The sequence below is a fragment of the Trachymyrmex cornetzi genome, unplaced genomic scaffold (genome assembly GCF_001594075.2).
Source record: "Trachymyrmex cornetzi isolate Tcor2-1 unplaced genomic scaffold, Tcor1.1 scaffold90, whole genome shotgun sequence".
Lineage (NCBI taxonomy): Eukaryota > Metazoa > Arthropoda > Insecta > Hymenoptera > Formicidae > Trachymyrmex > Trachymyrmex cornetzi.
The window spans coordinates 658,415-684,171 of record NW_017300245.1 but is presented as its reverse complement, the minus strand read 5'-3'; the positions used below and the strand labels follow the sequence as shown (position 1 = coordinate 684,171).

The 25,757-nt window shown below is 29.5% G+C and overlaps 8 protein-coding genes across 8 annotated transcripts; 5 read left to right on the top strand and 3 right to left on the bottom strand.

The window, feature by feature from the left end:
- Nucleotides 1-374: 374 nt before the first annotated feature.
- On the top strand, nt 375-2,404 carry LOC108769404 (ubiquitin domain-containing protein 1). Its single transcript, XM_018520369.1, has 4 exons — nt 375-560; nt 1,184-1,543; nt 1,629-1,747; nt 1,854-2,404. Exons 1-4 carry the CDS (start codon nt 479-481, stop codon nt 2,013-2,015), a joined length of 723 nt encoding a protein of 240 aa, XP_018375871.1. The 5' UTR covers nt 375-478; the 3' UTR covers nt 2,016-2,404.
- A 2,476-nt stretch (nt 2,405-4,880) lies between these two features.
- LOC108769401 (cytochrome c oxidase assembly protein COX15 homolog) lies at nt 4,881-6,778 on the bottom strand. Its single transcript, XM_018520366.1, is given in 6 exon segments — nt 4,881-5,121; nt 5,123-5,752; nt 5,825-5,957; nt 6,228-6,354; nt 6,451-6,622; nt 6,770-6,778. Coding segments are annotated over 5 exon segments (1,293 nt in total). The 5' UTR covers nt 6,613-6,622; nt 6,770-6,778.
- An 818-nt stretch (nt 6,779-7,596) lies between these two features.
- On the top strand, nt 7,597-11,477 carry Mms19 (MMS19 nucleotide excision repair protein). Its single transcript, XM_018520353.1, has 9 exons — nt 7,597-7,718; nt 8,054-8,292; nt 8,372-8,704; nt 8,796-9,390; nt 9,491-9,772; nt 9,849-10,564; nt 10,658-10,915; nt 10,993-11,157; nt 11,232-11,477. The coding sequence occupies exons 1-9, from the start codon at nt 7,622-7,624 to the stop codon at nt 11,430-11,432; spliced, it is 2,886 nt and encodes a 961-aa protein (XP_018375855.1). The 5' UTR covers nt 7,597-7,621; the 3' UTR covers nt 11,433-11,477.
- Nucleotides 11,478-11,593: 116 nt separating this feature from the next.
- Nucleotides 11,594-13,063, top strand: rtp (MORN repeat-containing protein retinophilin). Its single transcript, XM_018520375.1, has 4 exons — nt 11,594-11,796; nt 11,984-12,167; nt 12,263-12,372; nt 12,915-13,063. The coding sequence occupies exons 1-4, from the start codon at nt 11,787-11,789 to the stop codon at nt 13,061-13,063; spliced, it is 453 nt and encodes a 150-aa protein (XP_018375877.1). The 5' UTR covers nt 11,594-11,786.
- A 1,773-nt stretch (nt 13,064-14,836) lies between these two features.
- Nucleotides 14,837-15,597, top strand: CPF1 (cuticular protein CPF1). Its single transcript, XM_018520388.1, has 2 exons — nt 14,837-14,935; nt 15,048-15,597. Exons 1-2 carry the CDS (start codon nt 14,924-14,926, stop codon nt 15,444-15,446), a joined length of 411 nt encoding a protein of 136 aa, XP_018375890.1. The 5' UTR covers nt 14,837-14,923; the 3' UTR covers nt 15,447-15,597.
- Nucleotides 15,598-15,797: 200 nt separating this feature from the next.
- LOC108769415 (heterogeneous nuclear ribonucleoprotein A1-like) lies at nt 15,798-17,067 on the bottom strand. Its single transcript, XM_018520389.1, has 3 exons — nt 16,975-17,067; nt 16,480-16,582; nt 15,798-16,228 (listed from the first exon to the last, which is right to left on the bottom strand). The coding sequence occupies exons 1-3, from the start codon at nt 16,981-16,983 to the stop codon at nt 16,053-16,055; spliced, it is 288 nt and encodes a 95-aa protein (XP_018375891.1). The 5' UTR covers nt 16,984-17,067; the 3' UTR covers nt 15,798-16,052.
- Nucleotides 17,068-19,355: 2,288 nt separating this feature from the next.
- On the bottom strand, nt 19,356-21,089 carry LOC108769413 (proline synthase co-transcribed bacterial homolog protein). The gene is made up of 4 exons (XM_018520387.1): nt 20,794-21,089; nt 20,258-20,618; nt 19,904-20,145; nt 19,356-19,812 (listed from the first exon to the last, which is right to left on the bottom strand). The coding sequence occupies exons 1-4, from the start codon at nt 20,884-20,886 to the stop codon at nt 19,741-19,743; spliced, it is 768 nt and encodes a 255-aa protein (XP_018375889.1). The 5' UTR covers nt 20,887-21,089; the 3' UTR covers nt 19,356-19,740.
- A 223-nt stretch (nt 21,090-21,312) lies between these two features.
- Nucleotides 21,313-24,277, top strand: LOC108769412 (uncharacterized). The gene is made up of 4 exons (XM_018520385.1): nt 21,313-21,452; nt 21,546-21,895; nt 22,971-23,233; nt 23,471-24,277. Exons 2-4 carry the CDS (start codon nt 21,813-21,815, stop codon nt 24,061-24,063), a joined length of 939 nt encoding a protein of 312 aa, XP_018375887.1. The 5' UTR covers nt 21,313-21,452; nt 21,546-21,812; the 3' UTR covers nt 24,064-24,277.
- The last annotated feature ends 1,480 nt before the right edge of the window (nt 24,278-25,757 follow it).

The following is a 25,757-nucleotide window of genomic DNA, read 5'->3' as shown; positions in this document are numbered from 1 at the left end:
TGACCAATCACAGTCGATTATTCTTCTCACATTCGACTGTGATTGGTCAATTTCTTACTCTTACTTCTTACTCCGTGTATTGTAGACGGGCCTTAAGATCTGACTATGAATATTGGCCTTAGTCTTCACTCTTCCTTCCTGATCCTCCCTATAGGGAACACGAAACGAGAACATAATTGATGTGCAGAGTTCGCGGTCTCATATTTTCTTACTTCATGCACTTGAGTTTGGTCTCCTTCTTTTTACTCCGTGCTCAAACCTCATTTAACAAAGACTCAAACCTCATTTAGCGAAGACTCAAACCCCACTTATTGTTAGCGGAGTTTCAAATTGTAGTTAGCGGAGACATGAACCTCATTTCTCCTTGAAAGCATGCAATATGGCTACGGCGAGAGTTCGATTGGATAAGATGGAAGAAAATGGCATGCGAAGTGTTATTAAATTTTAGTGAGATGTTTACTTGCTCCGGTTGTGTAGAATGGGAGGCTGTATAGGTATAACGAGGGCAAGAAATGCCTCAATCAATGATACATCGGAAAATTCGAGCAGAACTAATTCGGGTAGGATTGCTACCGCAAAATTTCTTTTGTAGGAAATACATTGAACATCAACTAACCTTGAAGTCATTTTAACTTTATTTTTGTCTTTGTATCCGAGGTGTACGTTATCTATTAAGTGTAGCGTCAATCATATCTACTTAATTAAGTACAGTGTATATATAAATGAGGTTTAAATAATATCATGATATCAACGTAATAGTAATACTTGTATTTTATAGAGTATAAGACTAGTTTTTACTTGACACTTTCTAACGGTTTTGCATTAGTTCAATAACTTCTTATCTATTATAAAATATACTTTTAACTAGGTCTTATTATCTAATGCAATTTTGTAATACATAATTATACAATTAGCTAAATAATAAAAACAAGAAATATACAAAATACAATTATACACGATTAACTAATTAATAAAAAAAGAAACATACACAAAACACTTAAAAGATTAGATTATCCATTACTATTATGTGAATTTTTGTTATTTAAATATAACAGTTCCATAATATGTAATAAGAAATATATATAATAAGAAATATATGTACATTCTTATAAAAAAGATTTTGACGATTTTAGTAAGTTGATTTCTATTTATCTCTGTGACTGAAATAATTTACTTTATGTAGGAAATACAAGAAAAAATCATCTTTTATGTCACGAGGTAATCAGATGGAAATCTGATGTACCTCTGACTGAAGGTCAGTTGAGAAGTAAACGAGATGAGTTTTGGGACACTGCACCAGCATTTGATGGTCGTAAAGAGATTTGGGATGCATTGAGAGCAGGTGCAACTGCAGCTGAAGCACAGGATTATCAGTTGGCACAGGCTATATTAGACGGGGCTAATATTTCTGTTCCAAATGGTTTCTTAACTGAATGTTATGATGAGTTAGGAACACGTTATCAAGTACCTATTTATTGTTTATCCTACCCAATTAATATCGTAAAAGAAGATAGTGGAAGAGATTCACCTGCTGATTGCTCAGGTAATAAAATTTTTGAAAGAGTTTATCTTGATATAATAATTTACAGTACAGTTTTTTATCTTATTGCTGTATCAATTTTGTACAGAACCAGTTGACGAAGGAACAGAACAAACTTTAAAACTTAGACTGTCAACTACTTTAGGAGAAGTTAAACTACCTGTTTATAGCAATGATACCATTGCCGTTGCTAAGAAAAAATTACAGGTTTGTATAATATTAGTTATATGTTTCATTGAGTGTACATATGTTATATGAGAATAATTGCTTATGATAATAATAATAATAATAATAATGATTGTAATGCTTATAGAGTCAAGAAGGTTTGGAACCTTCACGTCAAAGGTGGTTTTTTGGTGGTAAATTGCTTGGTGATAAAATGCATATAGAAGAAGCTAAGGTACAGCCAGGTTACATAATACAAGTAATTGTAAATCCAGAGAAATCAGATAATATCTCCGGGAAGACTAGTTGAACTGATAACAAATATAAGGAAGAATGTTTCAATCAGCAATCAATAAGAGCATACTTTTACGCTTGTTAACAAAACTTGTTAATCCTATATCAAAGTAAGAATATTATGGTTTTTAATATTTCGTCACATCATCGTAAGTGATAAATCATTTTAAGATAAATTGATTATATGATATAAATATAACATATAAAATTTTCTATTACAAATTTCATCATTTAATGAAATCGCAAGTTAAGTGCAATCAATTTTCTTTTTGTTGTATCATATATTTATCCATACGCTTTATTATACAATGTAAAAAAGTTATGTAAGAATGAGAGAGAGAGAAAGAGAGAGAAAATACTAATAGAATAAAAAGGCATATCTTTATAAATTCGGCTTTCTTCAATACAATGTATTTTCTGCAATAAGAAAATTGACTGAAATGATTTATTTATATTTACGTAAGATATATATACATACAAATATATGGACATACTATTTTTTATAATTCATAATGTGTAAGTTTACAATTTCACATTATCAAAATCTTTCTTTTAATATGAGTTTTACTGTAAAACTCGTTAAAAGTGACAAATTATGCATTAAAACTAAACGGCCATTATGTGAGATATTTTATAATAGAAAAATATATGTATAAAAATCATATATACTTTATACATATTATATGAAGTATAAGATATATATTGCTTTTGCAAAATAGGGGAAATGGTAATTTTTTATCTATTCGTGTCATTGTCATTACATCACATACGAATACAAGGGGAATAATTATATTCAATGGACAATAGTGAAAAGAAAATATAATACTCATTGCAAAGTACTATATACTTAGAACTCGTTTGTATAACGATATTCTATGTTGTACTTGCAACTATTGACTTATTTCTTTGTAATTTTTGTCATGGGTTAATCTTACGTAAGAGGATAATATAAGAATTTCTTTCAGTTTAATACATATATTCTTCATTAAATTAATATTTTTGTTTTAATATACCAATTGTCCTATTTTCTAACATATATATGTAATATTATATAGTAAAATAATTTTAAATAATTATACTCTTATTATCTTCTCGTAAAAATATAATTTTTTAGGCCTAATATTTCTTTAGGTAATAGTTAAGATGTTGAGTAAGATTTTGACAACTGAATCATTTAGAAGAGAATTACGATAATAAGACTAAATAAGGGAAATTTGCATTTATCTCACATAAACAAAATTACGAATTATATAACCAATAGAGTTGCTATATATGCAATATATATATATTGCATATATTGTATATACCAGACATAAGTTCTCAAAGAGTGCTTTGCATCAAACAAGTCAATGATTATCATTACTAAATAAGATGATTTGATCGTGATAATCTTATATTTTATGTATCACTTAAACTGTGTATAAAAATCTGCACTGCCCAATTTCGACTAGTTCATGAAAATTTTAATATTTTATTAGCTCTGGTATCTGAGTTTGTCAGCTATGACATCAATTTCTTTTTTTCTTCTAAAAATATTTATAAAGTGAAAATTTGTTTTTTCACGAAAAGACGACAGAAAGACTAACATATTTGAAAAAATTATAAAAAAATTATAAAATTGCATTTATACGCATATTAATATGTAATATTAATTATTAAGTACTGTTCATTGCAGAAGAGTCATGATAAAGATAAATCTTTTTATCAAACTGATACAAAAAAGCTTGTTAGATATATACATTAATTATTTCATAATAATTTTAAAAGTATTCAAATTATAAAAGAAATATCAATACAACTTGTATGGTAAAAATTGAGCATGGTAATCATTAGTTCTTTCATCAAAAGATTTGCTCTATTATACAATAAACACAAGCGCGCGCGCACGCACACATACACACACACGCGCGCGCGCGCGCACACACATACATAGTAACAAAAAATTCAAAAGATATATTAAATAAGATTTTTCTGGATTATATAATTCACATATATTTACATTTATAAATTATGTGTAACAATAATTAATATAAAATTTGGTTTTGAATATTTTCGTATACAAAAATAAAATGCAAGTTCTATTAATACTAGCGCTCAGTTTAATATTAAGCAAAAGTGTGATGTTAAACGTCGCCAAAATAGGAAGAAAATAACTCTTATGTAAATAAAAATTGTTATAATAATGAAATGTAATTTTAACTGCCTGATAAAAATGGTACTTAATATTAATAATACTGTATTGGACCAATGCATGCGAAGTATTTTAAAATCAACAAATAATTGGCCATAATAGAGAATAAGTGCTCTATATATGTAAAGATATTTTCTGAAGAATTGAGTTAAATAATAAATTATATCTAATAAGATAAAAGAGTTATTTCTGCTTTGGCATAATTTACATATATTTCAAAGTAATTGTTTAAATGATATTAAACCACTCAATTTTGTTTTGTTATGCACATATATTTCACAATCTTAGTGCACTGATATTTTTTGAAATCGTGTCGCATCTTGTAAACGTAAAATTAATTATAATTAAACAAAAACAATTATTTCATGTTACATATGTTTGATAATATACATTGTTATTTAGAAAACAAAGTTGTGTATATATATTATAGTTCCTAAGATTAATACTAATTATTATAACATATATTGTGAAATAAAGCGCAAAAACGTTATAAAAGTATTGAAAAGTTCTATATCCTATTATATAATTATAAATAATATAAAACGTAAGAAAATAAATTTAAAAAATATCTCGTTTATTTTGTGAATAAATATCTATTTTATTTGAAAATATATACATATATATATATATAATTTATCACAATGGTATAAACATACATAATTATAGTTTCAGTATTTTGCAAATAAAAATTTATTTAGCGAACTTTCCTAAATATCTTAATTCATGGCACAGCCAAATTATAGTACTTAAAAGTATAAGACTACCAGATTGATGTGATGCAGCTAACGTTACAGGAACATGATATAATAAAGTCGAAATGCCTAAAAGTACTTGAAGATAAGCAGCACAAAGTACTGCAGCCACAGCTTTTCTTCCTCGATTAGGAAGTTTATGTTTACGAGACAAAACACCCTTATATATATATAAAACTTACCAAAATCCTATGATCAAATTGAACTGTAGCTGGATTTTCCGTGAAGTTTTTTAATACTGGAGATATGGCAAGTATATCATCAGGTATCCATTTATCAGCCATTTTTGGGAAAGTGTTATAAATAAGACCAGCATCCATTCCAGCTACAAATGCTCCTGATAAAGCAGTGATAAATACTAGTCCTTTTGTTGAATGAATTAATCCTTTAAACCTTTTGAGTGCTTTCAATGTATTATTTGCAATTGTAGTATCAGAGAAATTAGTAGTTATCTTTTGAGCAGGAATCAAATGATCCAAAGCGTTATAAAGAAATCCCGTATACAAGAGCAATGCTAATCCGAGATGTGCAGCTAAACGATATTGCGACACCCGTGGTATATCGGAAGGTTCTATAAAACGATCTTCCAATCCAGATTTAACCATATACCACCCCATGAGTCCTTGCAGACCAATTAATGATCCTAAGGCAACAACACGTGTTTTCATTCCACGTTTTAGCATACCCTTATACCAAAAATATGTTGCTGGAATTATGAATACAGCGCCGATTAAACGTCCCCACATTCTATGTAAATATTCCATCCACCAAATACGTTTAAATTCCTCCAATGTCATACTGTGGTTGATTCTACAGCAAAATTAATATAGCGTATATATATTTCCATACATTAATCTTTTGACATTATCAATTATTTCTTACATTTTATATTCAGGAAATTGTTTGTAATGTTTAAATTCTGAAAGCCATTGAGTCTCATTAAGAGGCATTTTTTCTCCTAGCAATTTCCAGGTAACCATAGATAAGCCTGATTCAGTGAGTCTTGTTATACCACCTAAATACATAGAAGAAAGGAGAAATAATCTTCGATTGTTTCATAAATACAAATATATTTTATTTACCTTAATAAGTACTTAATGTCTATTGTGTGATTAAATATTACATAAATTTTATATATATATATATATATATTATTGCATATAGATACTCCATTAAATCATGGAGAGAAATATTAATTTGAAATTCTATTTTCCATATGTCTTTTCTATAATGCTCTTAAGTATGATACAAATGTAGTGATAATATACAAAATAAATAAAAGTACCTAGTGCGACTGCTATAAAAACCATGCCGCCACAGGTGAGCAACCAAGATCCCACGATTTTGTCGTGTTTATCGCTTGGTTTTGAGGCATAATTACGAGTTATGACGTTTACTTGTTTAAGTGGTTTCTGTCGTTAAAATTAGTTTAATATTAAACATTGTTCAGTTTATTAAAATTACGCAGCATTGTTAGATATGCAGGTTTATATTGGAATGTTCATTACCTTTTGTAACAAGAATTTTGAACAGTATTCCTTCAAAGAAATATTGTTACATCGCTCAACACCAGTGCTTACATTGGTAAACAAGTATTGTCGGCTAAGTATGCGTCTTGTAGCATTATACGCTCCTAATACTTTTGTATGATACCTCACAATATTCAACATATTGCAAATACTACAATCAAAATACAAAAGTCGACGAACATCAAGCAAACATCAATAAACCTAAGTGCACACTGATGTGAGGTATTAATTTTCGAAAACACATAAATAAGATGTGGTAAGATTACTCCTTGCAGATTCCAGCACAACGTAAGCGTACTTCTCGTATCTCGCGCAACAATCCTCTATATATTCCAAACACTGAACTATATATATACTGTAATAGGCATCGACTCATCGAGGAAAATTTGTAGCCGCAATTGATCAGCCGTCATTTTGGTTTGGTGCGATATTTGAGCGAATCAGAAACGTTCGCACGCACGTTGCGATCGATGTATATCGATTGATGTACTATCGATGTATAGAAATTTATATGGACATGAATGGTATATAAATAAAAATATCACTTCAGTTTTATTAGTACATACATTCAATAAAATAACTTTAATAACACTTTATATCCTACATCTTTCCTAAATCTTTCCTTTCCTCCCATTCCATGAAAAAGAAGAATTGTGATTGGTTGATTCCTTTATGCACTATGCATTATGTAGCGTTTTTTCGTTATACAACCAGAAGCAACCACGGCTAAGGCTATCTTCGTCTTTTGATTTCTGAAGACGAAGATAGCCTTAGCTGTGGTAGCTTCTGGTGGGATAACGAAAAAACACCCATGCATTATGCAACAGTCTGTGGCGTCTGTGCTGCGGCCTTAAGCGGAGAGCACAGACACTTGCATAACGCATAACACGTAAATCATAAGAATATGTACCAATCAAAGTTCTCCGTTTCTTTCCCTTCCATGTAATAGAGAATTCTGGTTGGTTCAATTTCTTATGCCTCATGTGTTATGCGTTATGCAAGAGTCTGTGCTCCCCGCTTAACTATTGATATTCGCTGAATGCGCCCGATCTCTCTTTTTTTACATTCCCCTCTAGTTGCTTTCTTTACCAAAGTTTGAGCATGTGTGCAGTGTGCGCTAAATATCTCGTGTAAACAACATTTTTTGGTTATGGCTTTGTCACCGAATTTTGATTTAAAAGAGCAATTAGACATTAGTTTTAAGGATACAACGGCTCTAAGTTCACTATGCAGAAATATAGCTTCCGGTATGTACTTACAAAAAATCTTTTTAAAATGAATTTTTTATGCACTTGTGTTATATTAAAGATGTAGTAGTGAGAGAGAGATACAAAAATTAAATTTTTACATTCAAATACTTTTTAGAGTCAAATAACGTATTTATTTCTTTTAATTTAATAATTTCTTCAACTCAGAGAAATTTAGTAAAATTTCAAGTTACATATTTATATAAATGTGAATCTTCCTATGTGAAAACTGTTATATCTCTTAATGTAACAAATATATTAAAATGTATAAATTTTATTATATAGTTATAAAAATTAATCTAAAATCATAGAAGATACTAAATGTTTTGTTTTAGAAATAGGATCAGGTTCTATAAAACTTTATACATTTGTGGAGATACTAGGTTCCTATATGACAGATCAAAATGTTCTTACGAGAGAAAAAGGGGTTATAGCTCTTTCTTCAGTCTTATCACAATTACCCCAAGATTATCTTACTGAATCAGAATTGTGTTTTATTACAACGTTTTATTGTGACAGAATGAAGGATCATTATAGTATTATACCATCTGTATTAAGTGGTATTCAAGCAATTGTAAGCATTTATCTAAGAAGCATTCTTATCTCTTGCATTATTTTTCACTTTTATTAATTTTTTATAAACTTCTTTTTAGGTGAACATGATTCATTTACCTCAGAATGCATCGTCGTCTTTATTAAGAGTTATGTTTGAACATGTTCAATGTCAATCTCAACTGTTACCTGAACGTCGCAAAATATACTTAGTACTTAAAAGTTTAATAGAAAACAGATTAAATGATTTGAAATCCATGGGACCAGATTTAGTTTATGGTATCATCAGCTCTATGGATGGTGAAAGAGATCCAAATAACCTCATCTTATTGTTTAATATACTACCACATTTTATAAAAAGTTTTCCATTAGGTCATTTAACCGAAGAAATGTTTGAAGTTATGGCATGTTATTTTCCAGTTGATTTTAATCCTGTAATTACATTATCAATTTATTTTTCTATCTTGTCTTTTTTATGTAACATTTGTAACATTTAAATATATATAATTTATAAATGTTTTACAGTCTGGCATAGAGGATCTAAATGTAACAAGAGAAGATTTAGCAGAAAAATTAGCACCCTGCTTATGCGTCATCCCAGAGTTTGCAGATTATTGCTTACCTCTTATAATTGATAAATCATATTCTACTCTCAGGGTTGCTAAACTTGACTCTTTAAATTTACTTCATGAAAGTGTTCAAATGTTTGGATTGCCAAAGATAGAATCATATCTACCAGATCTATGGACAACTTTAAAAAAAGAAGTAATATCAGGAAGAGACGTTGAAATAAGAGACACTGCTTTACAAGCAATAACATCTTTAGTTAAAGTTATATCAATTGATGAAACTGTTTGCAAAAATTTTATTGACAAAATAATCGTTGACATAAAATCGTCATTATGCGATGTGCAACTTAGTTTGTATAGACCTGCCCAAACACTACTGGAAACAATAGCTGCAATTAATAAAACAATATGTGTACAAATATTGCAAATGATAATACCTTTATGTATTGGGCAATATTCTACAAAGAATTCATTTAACGATAAAATTGCTTTGATAGAAACATTAAATAATTTGATGAAAATATGTTCTAATTATGATTTTTGCTTTCAAGGTAAGTTGAAATATATTATTATTACTTATTGAACTATAATATAATAGTATGATATTTTATATATTTATGTATAATATATAAATAATAAAATTTAATTCAGATGTTCCAGAATTATCATGGACAAATATACCTCAAACATATTTAGATAGTTTAACAGTAGAAAATATTGAACTAAAAAGTAAAATATTCTTTGGTTTAACAATCCAAAAGGCATATTTGAACCGTGTACAACGTTCTATATTATATAATGCGATATGTAATGAAATTGGAACAGGATGCGATAAAATACAAATTATATGTCATATAACTATTATAGATTTTGCAACGTTGTATCTTGAAGAAATAATAATGTTAGTTAAAGAAAGATTGTTATCAAACATAGGTAAGTTAAATGTACATATACAATTGATGTAAACTTACTATCGATGCATAAAAGTGATATTAATGAAATGTTTCAGATGAAATGGAAGTAGAATTATTGAAACGTAGAATAAAAGCTTTATCAGCAATTGCAAAAATACGTGAATTAGGTTGTATAATACTCCCAAAAATTGTTACAATATTAACGGACACTGTTAATACTGATATATGTATTACAATATTACTAAATATCCAGAAATTAATTGCTTTAAAGAAAACTGATTACAACATATATCAATTTCTATATAAGGAATGTCATTTTATTGATAAACTAATTTTATATGAGACAAATATTGTCGATCATAAAATGTTGATATCAAATATCTGCCAGTTAATTGTACGAAATCTTACAATCGACGAACAACGTGTAATTGTATCGAAATATGCTGTGGCTTTAGATACAAAGATTCCCGAAACTGATGTAACTGTAATGATGAATCTTTTCACTTCTTTACGAAAAGATATTGATTTGAACCTAAATAATGATATGGTGGAAAATCTGTATAATCTTGCAACTAGTAATTGCAATCTGGATATAAGGCAAACAAGCTGTAAATTTTTATCTGTATTATTAAATAAAATAAAAGTGTCAGATCTCGATAGAATTGTATCTTATCTAGAAAACAAAATAAATAATAATTTAAGTGCGGATAATGATATTAAATTAAAACAACATACAGTCAACTTTCAAATTTGGATGACTAAAGCACTCGTTATGAGAGGATATGCAAAGTCTCAATACTTTCTAGAGAATGTACGTACATGGTTTAATTATAATAATTTAATACTCAGTTATAATATAAATAATATAGGTAAAATAATATTTTCTCTATGTTTATTTTTTCAGCTTACACTCTTATTAACTCATGATGAAATAGGTCAATTTGTAAGTGAACAATATCAAAGTTTAGTAAATAAATATGAAGATATTTTAATAACGGAAAATTTCTGCGATGTGAAAATTTTTTATAAACAAAGAGTGTTCGAATATTTGTTACGACAAAATATTAATTTTACAAGCACAATGAGACAGAATTATCTTATTGCTTTGGTACATTTACTAGAACAAATGCCTGAAGAATTATTATTTTTACATTTAACTGAGGTAAGTTTTTATGATGCATTAATGATAAAATATTATCTTACAATAAAAATATTTTGATTAATACATTATGTTGTTAGTTAGTACCGCTGTTGATTGAGTCTCTATCTCTTAGCAATGAATATTTAGTATTTTGGACATTGATGTCATTTAAACTATTACTTGACACTAAACACGACGTATTTTCTGATTATTTACAATGTGTTATACCAAGACTTATGCAATTATCAACGCATCGAATCATGGTAATTATTTACATTAATTTTGACTTTTCCAACTTTTATTGTATCACTATATAAATCAATACTTATATTGATAGGGTGTTAGAATTGCGGTTTTAGAATGCCTAGTACATTATGCTAATTATCCCACTATTCTAATCAATCCATACAAACAAACTGTATTAGACAAATTGGGGGTAATAATCGATGATCGTAAACGTTTAGTAAGAAAGGCTGCAGTAAATGCGAGAACACGATGGTACTTAGTGGGTGCATCTGGAGAACAGTCAAAGGAATGAACGATATTGCAATTCGGTTTTGTATACATACATATATTTTAATGCCGAGACACTACCGTGTCTCCGATATATATATATTATAGATATTAATGCGATTTTATAAATATCTTTAATCTTACTTTATATACATTCTGAAAAATGTAAATTTCTTATTATTAAATATTAACATGTTATATTTGTTGTATGTGATTGTTTTTATTTACGTGTCTAATCCGTAATGTACTTTCCCGAGCGTCTCCCAGGATCTCTTTATACTTGTTTATTCTAGATATCTTTCTTAATTGAATAAAGAATTGATTTTTATAAGTGGATTAAAATCGCAGCTAACTTAAATGCGTTCAGTACAGTGCAGACATGGGCGACGGTAAGAATATGTGATTGTAACATTTATTTCATTTGTTTTAATATATGATTAGAATTCTCTTTTATTTATTTAATTGAAATATCGTTAATTGTATATAAAACGTTGAGAAGAAAAGGCATTTTTTTTATTGAATAGAATAGAATATTTGATTTTCTTATTTTAAATACCTGTGTTCATGCGTCTACAGGTGTGGCAAAGAATGGTGCATACAAATATGACGACGGTACAAAATACATTGGCGATTGGAATCGTAGGGGTCTAAAACACGGTGCTGGTCTATTAGTTCTTCTGGATGGAACGCGGTACGATGGAGCATTTCAAAATGGATTATGCTCCGGTTTGGGAGTGATTGTATTTCCCGATGGAGCAAAGTAAGTTTTATGCAGCAAGTTTACTCCAAAATTACGCGTTTCACTCAGAATGTCGTTCCATATATATTTATATAAGACTGTTCTCTTTTTCTTAGATATGAAGGAGAATTTATGCAAGGATGGTTTCACGGCCATGGTGTGTTCTGGCGAGCCGATGGAATGAAATTTGAAGGGGAATTTCGTGGAGGTCGTGTCTGGGGCTTAGGTTCACACACACACACACACACACACACACACACACACACACACACACACACACACACACACACACACACACACATAGTTTTGCAAATAAAATGCTGCGACTATTCTGACTATCGGATTAAGATATAAACATAATTTTTAATTGTAATTCAAAATGTAAATTATTATATATTTTTTAATTTATTTTAAATTTATTAACAGTTTTAATATATTAACATCTTTATAATATATGATGCTTGATGGTAGCATCAAAATTATTAAATTGCTTGTCAATTTAATTCGCGATTACTAGAGTAGTTTTAATTGCGTTTATTTAGTCCGGAAAAATGATTCGGCGCGCAGTTTGAAAAATACTACAATATGGTACATATGCAAGTACATATATAGTGTATATTAGTAATTCAAGATTGAATTATTTAAAAAGCAACGAAGATCCAGCTTCGACCGTAATAGGCATTTTAAATTTCTAGTATTGATTGTGTTTCTCACATATATGGTCTAAAAATAAAGATATTGTATATATTTTTTATTCGTTAACCACAGGTTTAGTGACTTATGCTGACGGATCGCATGGATTTCCAAGGAACGAAGGTTTTTTTCAAGATTGCAGATTAGTAAGGCGACGACGTTGTCCTGATATAGTGCAGAAGGCGCAAAAAATTTCTATGATGGCACGTGCTCAATGTTATTAGTGGAAATAGAATAAATTGTAGATGTATAACTAATAAAAAAGAATATATAATTCATCAGATCATATTTTTCTACAATCGTTGGTATTATTTTTATAGCAATAAAAACTGTATTATATATAATATTTGGATAAATCTTATTATTAATATTTTTTTATTTTATTATGCATGTTATATATTTAAGTCTCTCCCCCATATTATTTACTAACAAGTAAAATTTCTCAATGTTTAAAGTATATCAAGAATTCATACAGAATTGGAACAAGGAATGCAGATTTATCTTTATTTACGTAAAATTAAGATGCTGATAATGCCATTGATACCAGTTTCCTGAATACAGAATGAAATGTAATTGTAACGAGTTACGCCCCAAAAGAAAAAGTTTGAGAGGGAGCACAAGGCTAGACTACTTTCCGCTCAGAGGCGTGGTCAAGCCGGATGTTCCAGTTTTGAAGACGAAGGTGCGGCACCAATCGATATAAAATTCGCACATATAATGTTTTAATATAACAATATATAAAAATTGAAATTTTATATTTGTAAATATATATATATATTAAATTGAAAGCAAAACAAGAAAGGCTACACAAGTTCTCCATATTGCTTTGCTTTATTTCTTTTGCTTATATTTTATTTGCAAAAATATAATAAATTTTGATATGTATATATAATTTTCTACATATATAAATATGTACATATATATATATAAAATTCGCTTTAAGGATGTTTCATACATATTTTTCAAAATAATAACAAAATTATGAAAAAAATTATAAATTATTCTAAATTACATTTAAAAATAAACAAATTTAGTGACGGTTTCTTATCTGGATCATAAGTTATTTTAATAAATAGTAGTATTTTTTAAATATGTATTCTATTAAATGCATGGAAATGTATTATAAAATAAATGACAAAAATCTCAATTCTTTAATATAAATACATAATATATTCAAGATTATTTATGTATAGCGTTACATTGCGATGCATGGATTAGTTGCCCAGTAAATAAACAAATATTTTTTTTGTACTTTGTAACTTACTTATCAGTGAATCGCAGTGAAACTGCATAAGTTATTTTGAAATTTAAAGAACTTATAAAAAAAATTTAGATTTTTATCATTTTTTAAATTTTAATTTTTAACAATGAAAAATTAATAACAAATAAAATAAATAAACGACAAAAATGTGTCATTAAATAAAAATGTAATCTTATTCACGTAACTTTCATATGTATATAACTTACTTGAGGTACAAGTATTAAATACATTTCCAACAAATTTAATTTTCTTTCCAGGAACTATACGTGTGATACATCTTTAAGTCTTATAAAAAAAATTAAAAAATTCAAAATTTTACTCCTTTTTTATTTAGGATGAATTTCTGATTGAACGAATTTAATTACTATGCATCCTTGAAATTGTTTAGGCCTTTTACTTTGTTTTTTCTTGCATTATATCATGTGTAAGCTGTAAATGTCTTTAGAAGTTCAATGCATTATCATAAAATAATGAGGTTTTACAAATTTATAAAATTTAAATATTGTTAGAGATAGAGACAGATAACTAATATTGTTTCTCATGTTATAGATAAGAGAAAACATATCCAGTATATATTAGGTACTTATAAATCATCGCAAGGGCATAATGATTCAACAGGGAGCAAGACATTCGGAGGATGGCGCAATATTAAGAATATCCTTGACCCTATATCCCACCATGGCGAACTGAGGGTACCGAAAGATTTCGTGTGGCTCGTCGTTTGTCCGCCAAGTATAAAAGTACCGATTGTCATGGATTGTAGCATTCGTATTTCGGTTCAGACACGATTAAGGTCATCGCAGGATCTTCCCCGCATAACATAATGGCAGCTAAGGTATGTACAATCAATTACAATGAATAAGATGTTATCTAGTATAGGAAACATATTTATTAGAATAAATCTGTGCTCTTAAAGTTTTCAGTCATTATTGAAAATTCTATTTTAGCTATTCGTAATCATCTGCGTTTTGGCTGTGGCTAATGCCGGCTATATCGGACTGCCTTCCGCCCTGCAGTATCATATCGAGCCGATAGCGCACGTTCAACCCGCCATCACGTCGACATCCGATAATATATTACGTAGCCATGGTAATCTGGCGCAAGTGGCCACGCAAACGAAAACCATCGATACACCTTTCTCTAGCTCGAGCAAGACCGATATCCGTGTAACTAATCCTGCTGTCACTACCTATGCTCATCTTGCTCATCCAGCCCCATTGACTTACGCTGCAGCCGCTATACCAGCGGCTGTGCGTCCGGCTGCTCTTGGAGTCGCTTACTCGCCGGCCGTTGAGGTATCTCATATGAGCTACAGCAGCCCGATCGGAATTGCTTATGCTTACTAAATCGATCACATCCGTATTACGACTTCATATGATATGATATACATATATTTATTCGAAAACCCTCGATACTTGTAACTATGTACTTCTGTATGTGACAAACTAATGACACTACAATGTAAGTAGTTACGCAATAAAAATCTGTAATCTATAATCTAATAAGTTTTATTTTTCAACCCATAAGTTTAGTCGTTCTTTAAGAGATCGATTATAATTGCGAATCATAAGGAGATAAGATGTGCGGCAGAAGCTATATACTATCTCACGCGTGTTACGCATATTATTTTATTTTAGGAAGAGTTTAATTTGTAAGAAGAAAGACGCTGGGAATAAAACATGAAAGAACAACATTCGAGTTTTTTATGTGAAATTTTATTATTACTTCATGTTTTTTTTGTCGCGGCGCTTATCAACAATTTATCAACAATTTCAAGTGGGATGGAGGAAAAATATTCTTAGAAAAAGGAAAGAATTTTGTGAATATTGACTTCAGGGAGAATTGCGAAATGCATCAACAAATTTGTATGTATCTAATATTAAAGGCAAGGTACATTCTGCGATGTGTAGTTGGTGGGATAGTGGCGGGTTTTTTATCAATGTAAAAAAGATTTAGCCTAACTTAACTAATCCAGGAGCGGCACCCCAGCTACCCCCCCATTTAGCACCACCCCATCCAGCATTATCCCATCCGGCACCACCCCATTTAGCGCCACCCCATCCGGCACCACCCCATCCGGCACCACCCCATCCGGCACCACCCCATCCAGCGGCAGGAGCCCACGCAGCTGAAACAAATTTATAGCGAATGTTAGATTTATAGGTAGACAGATGAAAAAAAAATGGAGAAAAATAATTCACATCCTCTAACGACCATTTATCCGTAATAATGATAATTTATCCGTAATAATAGTAGCCTTATTAAGGCTACCATTCGTGTATATGATAAACGTGATTTTGATGGTTCCAAAATCGTTAATGTACAGAATGTTTAACTTTTTTAGTCTTATATATTATGTGACATAAAAATTATCCATACTTTTAGCGGGAGCAATAGCAATTGCAGCTGGTGCGATCGCAGGTGCGACCCAACCGGCATAGCAGACGTTTACGACAGCCAAGAGGCCGAACACCACCAAGAGCTGCAAGATGTAATAACGCTTATTTATTTTAATTAATTAAAACTCTCGGAATATTATATCTTATTATTTATTAAAATATTAACTGGTCATTTAAATTCGTCTTTTCTAATTACATTATCGTGTCCAATCTCTCAAAATAAAAATATTAGTTTTATATATATGTTGATAATCGCGTTCTGTTTTATGAAATTAAAACGTTAATAATCATGTAGTGTATGAATTATACATTTTTCTTATAATTAATACAAATATTATAATTTTAGAAAAGTGTAATAATCTGTAATCTTAATTTAAAGCATTATATATACTTTTATCAACTTCTATAAATTAATGAATATGAAAATTACGCAAATAATAATAATTAAAACTGTTTCTGTTTTGAAGGCACTTACTTTGAACATGATGATTGTTTTTCTATTTCTCGTTGAAACACGAGGAACGATTGAATGCTCTGTTTAAATCTAACAGTCTATTTATACGTGCTGAAGAAAACCTGTCCAGTGCGTGCATGGTGCATTTTTTCCAAAAACTTCTTGTTGTAAATGTACGAATGCTACTGTTCATAGTAAGGCGTTATTGCATCATATAGTTATAAAATTTTATATCTTGTTAAGCTATGAATATTTTACGCCTTCAATGATTACGCGGGTTAAGGTTCTAATATTGTTTTGTTGCTACAATCGTGTGTAATTATGACATTCGGAGCGCAAAATCGTGATTTTTGTCCTGCATGTATATGTGATATACGTGACAATCAATACCTTTTTTTATATGACAACATTTGCATTTCATAGTACAGATTACTGAAAAGTGAAAACGTAAAAAATTATAATGGAAGTAGATTATGTATTTTTAAATATTGGTTTTGAATTCCCGAGAGTGTTCGATTCATTATATGATCGATTCATTCATTTATTATTCAAGTTTTACGTCCGCTTATACTATTTTACATGCCCCATCACTTTAAACATACAATTCTTTCTACAGTTTTCAAACAATGCTTTGCATTCATTTTTTTAAAATATAAAAAATATAAAAAATGTAAAAGAAATATAAAAAAATATAAAAATATTAAAAAATGTAAAAGAAATTCGTAGTGCAATATAATCGAATATCAATAAATATAAATTCTATTTCATATCATACTTACCTACACTTACATACTAAAGCATAAACATATAACTTGATTTCTCATGTCACTTTTAAATTTATATGCAATATCGTGCATATCTCGTGCTTCGCGTATATGAATATTGCATCACACGTGGACTACAGTGGGCACCAATCTCCTCATTTACGATTGTCTGATGCAAGCTTACGTCAAGTTGCACGGGAGCTCTTTATTGACGTATATTATAGGGACAACTTACGTTTAGTTGATTTTCTTTAGTTATTGCTTGAGTGTGCACAAAGAAGCACGTAAGAGAAGTATATTACAAAATATCTTTTAAATTTCAAATTATTTTTAAAAATACCATACAACTTGTATTCCCCTAAAATACAAAGAATACCTTCTCGTACAAATAAATTTTCGTGAATTTTTGGAAGTACCGATTATAAGCAAAATTGTCTTCGAGTAACGTGTGAAAGAATTGTTTATCATCGAAGAATGCGTAAAAGTTAATAAAACATATTAAAAATTTTAATTTCAAAAAATGAAATTGTATTCCCTAAAATCAAACAGAGAATAATTTCTATCACAATTTTAGAGACAAAAGATGGCAGCACGAAATTTATGTAAAAATATTCAATAGTTTTTGTTATGTAAACATCTTTTTAATTCTTGGTATGTAGAACGTAGCGCTTCAGTTTTGACCGATCAATCACTGCTGCTGGGCGAACAATGATATTGCATACGACCTGTGATTTTGTGAAGAAAGTAACTGACTGACTTCCATAACTTTTAAGAGCAGTAACTTGCGTAATTCGTGACCTTGCACAAGATACATTTGAACCATGCTCCTGTAAAAAAAACGGTGAAGGTGACCTACATATGTGTGTCTGTAAGACATAATGAGGCTGAGGATTGGAATTGGACCACGCCCTTTTATCATATCAATGTTATATGCATAAATTAATAAGAATTTTATAAAATTTATTTTATTTTATATAAAGTGTGTCATATTTATATCAATTATAAAATTTGATCTAGAAAGGTTTGAGAGAAGGGTGGGAAAATTTATGTAGTAGTATTTACTAATAATTGCTATCCAGTTAATATAAACCTATAAATTAATCTTAACAACGATAAGAAGAAATAAAACAATTTCTATTTTTAAATGCACATATAATTCCCTATTACAAAAATATCAGATTTGTATTAAAATAAAAGATAAATACGTTATTTTTCTTAACTTATTTTAATTATTAATTTGTAGATTTCACTGATTGTTAAAAGTTTCTATATCAAGTTCATGTTATAATTTATTAATTACATTTTATTATTGAGACATACAAGAAAATAAGGCAGGAAATTTCCTACAAAAATTCCTTGTAGATTCATGTGAGATAAGATCAAAAAAATCAAATAATTAATTTATGCTTGCTTAGTTTATAAAAACGCGAAATTAAATATTAACACAAAATTAATGGAATTTATAATATATAGTCTTTGTAATTAAAAAATGAGATAATAATACAGTTATCAATATAACATATAACAGAGCATAAATTTAATTCTAATATACCTTAATGATCTTTATTAACATTTTACACATCATTATGTACATTTATTTGTAATTGTAATATATATGTATTTATCTATAATGCAGCCCTTACAAATAATTTTCTCTGTATATAATAATTTTCTAAGGTTTCTTCTTTCAAGATAATCATTTTCTCCTAAATTGTCCTTTTTTCTGTATAATTCCTTTAGTACTTATACTTACTGATCGGATTAAAGTAATAAAAGGAATGAAAGATAGAACACATAATATTGTTATTTTGTAAATCAAAATAAAAATAAGAATTTAGGAAAGATCTGAAAAATATAGCAAACATTCGATTCTGATAACCTTAAAATAGACAAAATTAACTACATTTGCTGCAGAAAGAATGTTTATAATACATACATATCTGAGATGCTAAGATAACAAATATATATCCCTATTCCACTTTATATCCTTTTTTCTTAAGACAAAATTGATTTAATATATCTCTTAATTATTCTTTTGTGGTCTGTCGCCAAAAATGGCACTTCCTACTCTCACATTTGTACTACCAAGTTCAATCTATAATAGAAAATAATAGATGCATTTCATATAAGAACATAAACTCTGTATATATTTTAATACACTGTTCACAATTATCCAAAGACCTTACCGCATGTTCATAATCATTGGACATTCCCATTGATAATTCAATATCTTTTACATCAATTCCCAATTCATCATGTATCTTTTCTCTGCACTTTATTAAACAAATAAAATCAGGATTTGGTCCATTTTCAATATCATACCCATACATTCCTATTGTCATAAGACCCATAAAATTCAAATTAGAGCAATTCTCTATGACATGTTTTACAAGGGTTGATACTTGTGTAATATCACAACCATTTTTTTCTGTAATTACAATTATTCTTATACAAGATAATCCAAAAAAATGTATTGAACTAAAAATTACTTTATCTAATATAATCTTCTCACACATAAAATATAATAAATAATTCATTACCCTTTTCTTGACTTGTGTTAACTTGTACCATGACATTTAACTTGCTGTCATTGCTCTTTCGAAATTTTGGCCATGAATTATTGAGCGCATTTGCAAGTCTATCACTATCGACAGTTTCTATGATGTATAAATTTGGTATACATAAAACTTTATTGATTTTATTCCTTTGTAAATTGCCTATAAAGTGCCATCGAATTTGTTGGCATTTTTCAAGAATTAATGGGCTGGAGGCCTTCTCCACTAACTCATTTACATAATTTTCACCAAAATTTCTTTGACCAGCCTCATATGCGGATACTATCGAGACAGTAGATTGCAATTTGCTAACAGCTACCAGTCGCGGTTCATAATGTTGATACTCCTGCGAGAATAAGATAAATATTTTGATCTATGTGAGTTAACCTTTGCATTAACGTTCGAAAATGCAATGTTCTCTATATAACTATTTAGCGCATTAAAAAAATGTACTAAATAGTTACATACATAAACTTATATATTTAATTAATACTAAACACTAAATGCGCGGAAAAGAATACCGATGTTCTCTTCGTGGCAGCATACGATATCTTGTCGCAGATAGATTTCAAATTTGCTGCCACTTCTGTCATACTGTATTTAAATATTGCCATAAATTGTTTCTTGATCAGTAATCGAGTGTATTCTTTTCATTTATCTAAGATAATAAAATTGTTTTCTTTCTCTTTAATACGGATATATCTTTCCCTTTCCATTTGCGTTTTTCCGAACTTTTAACTGTCTCACGTGTTTAAAGCACAGTAAACATTACGCAAGACAACAATCGAATTTCGATAAATTTTAGAACGCAATTACAATATTCGGTGATCTGTTTTCTGTTCCTGCACTAGACTATTCTAGAACTCTCTTTCTCGCTTTAAACAAATATCAAACGTATATCTTTCTCACTTTAAGTTCCAAAAGTGTACACTAGTTCAGCCACAGAAAACAGACCTCAGGTTAAATTTCTAGTGTCGTACTCTTATTCCCTAGTGTTCACTAGGATTGCGGCGATTGTGCGCATGCGCCATCAGCAGCGATTTGTCAGCCATTACGATTATCAACATGGCGTAATCTTATTATTATCAATATGTATTGCGTTTATTCGTTGCTATTTCTGTAGAAGTGGCAGGTTATAATTATAAAGATTATTATTAATATTTTATCCATGAACAAGAAAGTGAGTATTGATTCATCTCACATATCTGTTTTCATTGTATATTAATAATAGATTTTTATTTTTTCTGTATCCTAAACATTTGCGAATTTGCAGATTAATCGAACGGTAATTTGGTCGAAATTCTAAAAATTGAATTGCTGCTACTAATTTCTTGTATTATACAACTGTACAAACAATAGCACGTATACCTATACCGATCTTGTGAGAGATAAGATGAATAACAAAGCATCATCTTTTGGCATGTCATTTTGTGCATTCGTGTATCAGCAGACACGGTAGTGTTTGCACTAAGAGCACGCGTAATTATTACTTAACATAAAGAATTCAAGCTTGCTATTTGGTTTATAAAATTACACAAAGATGGGTACTTCAAGGCAGCAGGATAGATCTCTTGGTAGTGGAATTTCATTGCCACAATGGATGAAAGGAAAAATGGATAATAGGTAGGTTCTGTCTATAATAAATTTTATCATTGAACACATTTTATGGAGATATTTTTATAACAATTGTATATCCAAATGATTATTATAATTACTAGCTATGACATCAGGATGTTTGAAGTTGTTATTGCATGCATTTGATACTTTGCCAAATTGACTTATGTGTTATTTATAGTTAAGCATTGTTTGTATATATTCTTTCTGTTGGATAAAGTGTTTCTTATAAAACTATACAGGTATTATTGTTCTATACAAAATATCATATGAATGAGATTAAATTCATTTAGTTGACAATTATCTGTAGTACTTGTGTTAATAAGTATTAATTAATTAATATATATTAATCTTAATATTTATTGTTTTGTGTTAATGTAAAAACTATAGCTTGATATGATTTTACATGTAATCTAGTAAATTATTAAGGATTCTGTGTTTTAGGATGTGTTCAGATTCTTATCTGAGTGCTCTCCAAGGCTGTATTTGCTTTGGCACTTACAGTGTTTATGAGCATCAATTGTCTTGGTTTAATATTTAATAAACAACAAGGATGAAATGACGCTTAAAGCGTTGTGAGCATCGAAGCGAGTACAGCCAAGGCATCATTTTATCCTTGTTTAACATTTAGAATAAGGCTAGTATTTCATTTCTCTTATGACAAATTTCAAGTGTTTTGATTGGCTACAAGATAGAGGATTTCTAGAAACTTAAAAATTTTTCTATTCTACAATCAACATTTTTGAAAAATTGGTCATACAACAAATAGAATATTAGCTGAAGGGTGCTATTACGTTTGTACATTTTTTTGAATAACAAATTTTTTAAGCCTATTAATGTATTCTTTAAGCCTGTTGGCTATAAGATAGAGAGATCCAAGAACCTTTCTGTTCTGCAGCCATGTGATTTGTCAAAAACGCACAAATGAAATCCCACCCTGATAAGGATAAAATGATATCTGAGTGGCACTCAAGTGGGAATCTGAACATAGTCCTATGTGTTAGTTTTAGTAATTTACTAGATTACATGTGACCTAGTATACAAAATTGCATTATATGCTACAGACATAATATATTTTTTTTAGATTTGACTTTGACGAAGCCGCATTCAGTCCACCATCTTACGACGATAGTTTTTTTTACGTAAGATATCCAAGATCGCAAAATACTCAACCACAACATGGATTGAAGCACATTGTAACTGAGGTTTTAAACGAAAATATTGCGAGCTCTACGAATCAGATAACGAGTGAAAAATCCATTTCTGACTTGAAAGAGGTTAAGCAGATTGATTTTAGCAAACATCCTTTGCCATGTCAACCGTTTATACCGGTTATAAATAATACAGGTATATTATAAAAAATTGTGTTTTTTTAAATATGCGAAACACTGACTAACAATATTATTATTGGCCGCGTTCAGCAGAACGTTTATTTTACAACTGTTGGAAGTTTTCTTCATCCTAATTGGATAATACTTTTAGATCTAAAAGCATAATCCAATCAGCGCGAAAAAACTTTCAATAATTGCAAAATAAACTTTCTTTGATACTATTCCAGTGATATAATGATATATATTATTTTAGCTGGTGGTATTAGAGTAGATAAAGCTTCAGCGAGTGGAAATGTAAAACTTAAATCACAGGGGACAGATGACGGTTTTCATGGTGAACCGGCTCTTTGTGGCAAATCAATCGTTCATGTAGCTAGTCAAATGATGTCTGGTAAATTCACCAAAGTATTCACATCGGATTCGCGTTCGCAGCAGACAGAGAACTCAGTGAAAAGTGTCAGCAAATCTTTACCAGCAACACCACTGACATCACCAACAGGATCTCCAGACAGTTCGCCAAAAGCACGCAGGAAGTTACATAATCGATATTTCACTGGTGCATTTGTACCGGATAAAGAAAAATATCAGGGTAATTGGATTTTGGCAAGCATATTAGGTCAGTCCAGGGAAGTAATTACAGCAAAGATAGATGAGGAGGACGAGCTCTTTCCAGACATGGAGCCACGCAAGCCACTTAATCGAAAAAAATCAATATCGTCTCAAAATCTTACATATATAGGAAAAGAAGAAAAATCAGCGGATAAGTCATCTGTTTACGTAAACGTGCTCGAAGCTAAACCATCAGAACTAAGAGAGATGAATTTTTGGTCTCCGACTTCCATGTGAAGTTTTACATTGTGTTTAATTTTAGTTATATAGTTTTTATCATGCTTCTACCAAAGCATATTTAGATGAATTTAGTTCAATTCCAAGTTATTAAAGCACATAGTTGTAAATTTAGCTCATTATAATACTAACTTGACAACATTTCGTATGAGATTGATATATCATTATACATTTTAATTGGATTCCTATGAGTTTGTAATCTTTTAAAAATGACAGCCAGCACTATTTGACTATTTAAGACACTATATAATTGTGTTATAATTGTATTTAAAAGATGTCATTATCTTCTCCATTTCTTTCCGTTATTAAAAACATGAGAGAAGTATATGTTAAAAAAAAATAATTCTCTCTATGTTATTATATATTCGTATTACATAAGTATCGTATTTGCGTACTTGTGTTATCCATGCTTACACTCTCAAAAATGCTTCTAAGGGTTGAAAATGCAATACGGTCTGTAATTAACTTACCTATTCACGAATATCAATATATTGTAATTAATAATTACTTATTCTCCGTGCGTTACATATAAATCGTGGCATAACTAAAATGCATCAAATGTATCAAATCTTGCAAAGCCAAGAGATGCATTTAAATAACATTTAATGCCCTGTATTGGAAAATGTGATACATTGACCTTGAAACTGAGGATACTATGAAATATATGTTATATTGTACAACCATTATAAATTCCACTACTATAAATTTGCACGAAAAGTATCGTTGACTAAAGATAGATTTTTATCAAGCACACATGAGTTATATACGAATATATACAGCTTATGCTAATTGAATTTATGCCAATAAAAAAATAAAATAACATTTTAAACATTCTCATTATTTCAATAAATACTCGTGCATGAATGCAAAACTATTATTGGATGATATTTAAATATCATTCAAATCTTAATGATTATGATCAGATTTTATATTAGATTAATTTTAATGATCAGATAAATATAAATAACAAAATTATTAATGTTCAATAATAAGAAATAAAAGTAATGGCCATAACGGTTAAAACTAAATCTTTACTGCTTAAATAATTTAACCTGAATTACAATATATACTATATATATATTATATATATATATATGTGTGTGTATGTATGTACATGCATATATACCATATTTATAATCATTCGAACTGTGCGTTGAATTGGTTTTCCGGACTTATAAACGCAATTAAACTATTGTATTAATACCACGAATTAAATTGACTAGCAATTTTTAATAATTTGATGCTCAAAACACTTTTAGATATTTTAAATCAGATAAGTGATTTGAAACAGACTTTAGAGATTATTTATTTGATGCTGATTCAAATGGCTGAAAGGTCGAAAAACTCGAAAGTCGAAACAGCTGGGGCGTTTTTTCGTTATCCAAGTGGTTTGTTTTCTGTTCCTGCACTAGATTGCACTAGAAGTCTCTTTCTCGCTTTCAATAAATATAAAAAATAGCTCCTGAGTATCAATCATGAAACTTTTTTCCTTGGATGAAAAGTGAAAAGTGAAAAATTTCTCCATTAACTTCAATGGTTTAAATTTTCACCTTTCACTTTCCATCCTAGGGATAGTTTCATGATTGATATCCTGCACCTTTGACTATATACCTCTGGACTGCTAGTTACCCCCACTTTTCCTACCTTTTCCATAAGATAGAAAGAGAGGACCGTGTATCCAAGATCTCAGAGCC

Bases quoted from the DNA above. Each gene is read 5' to 3' on its own strand.
- LOC108769404 (XM_018520369.1), top strand. From the start codon at position 479: ATGGGAGGCTGTATAGGTATAACGAGGGCAAGAAATGCCTCAATCAAT. The intron at 561-1,183 runs GTAGGATTGCTA...TACTTTATGTAG, and splicing joins TTCGAGCAGAACTAATTCGG to GAAATACAAGAAAAAATCAT. The intron at 1,748-1,853 runs GTTTGTATAATA...TAATGCTTATAG, and splicing joins TTGCTAAGAAAAAATTACAG to AGTCAAGAAGGTTTGGAACC.
- Mms19 (XM_018520353.1), top strand. From the start codon at position 7,622: ATGGCTTTGTCACCGAATTTTGATTTAAAAGAGCAATTAGACATTAGT. The intron at 8,293-8,371 runs GTAAGCATTTAT...ACTTCTTTTTAG, and splicing joins TAAGTGGTATTCAAGCAATT to GTGAACATGATTCATTTACC. The intron at 10,916-10,992 runs GTAAGTTTTTAT...TTATGTTGTTAG, and splicing joins TATTTTTACATTTAACTGAG to TTAGTACCGCTGTTGATTGA.
- rtp (XM_018520375.1), top strand. The intron at 12,168-12,262 runs GTAAGTTTTATG...TCTTTTTCTTAG, and splicing joins GTATTTCCCGATGGAGCAAA to ATATGAAGGAGAATTTATGC. The intron at 12,373-12,914 runs GTTCACACACAC...CGTTAACCACAG, and splicing joins AGGTCGTGTCTGGGGCTTAG to GTTTAGTGACTTATGCTGAC.
- LOC108769415 (XM_018520389.1), bottom strand. The intron at 16,229-16,479 runs GTATGGATAATT...AATTTGTTTCAG, and splicing joins TGCTATTGCTCCCGCTAAAA to CTGCGTGGGCTCCTGCCGCT.
- LOC108769413 (XM_018520387.1), bottom strand. From the start codon at position 20,886: ATGGCAATATTTAAATACAGTATGACAGAAGTGGCAGCAAATTTGAAA. The intron at 20,619-20,793 runs GTATTCTTTTCC...TTATTCTCGCAG, and splicing joins CTGCCACGAAGAGAACATCG to GAGTATCAACATTATGAACC. The intron at 20,146-20,257 runs GTAATGAATTAT...TTGTAATTACAG, and splicing joins TAACACAAGTCAAGAAAAGG to AAAAAAATGGTTGTGATATT.
- LOC108769412 (XM_018520385.1), top strand. From the start codon at position 21,813: ATGGGTACTTCAAGGCAGCAGGATAGATCTCTTGGTAGTGGAATTTCA. The intron at 21,896-22,970 runs GTAGGTTCTGTC...TATTTTTTTTAG, and splicing joins AAAGGAAAAATGGATAATAG to ATTTGACTTTGACGAAGCCG. The intron at 23,234-23,470 runs GTATATTATAAA...ATATTATTTTAG, and splicing joins ACCGGTTATAAATAATACAG to CTGGTGGTATTAGAGTAGAT.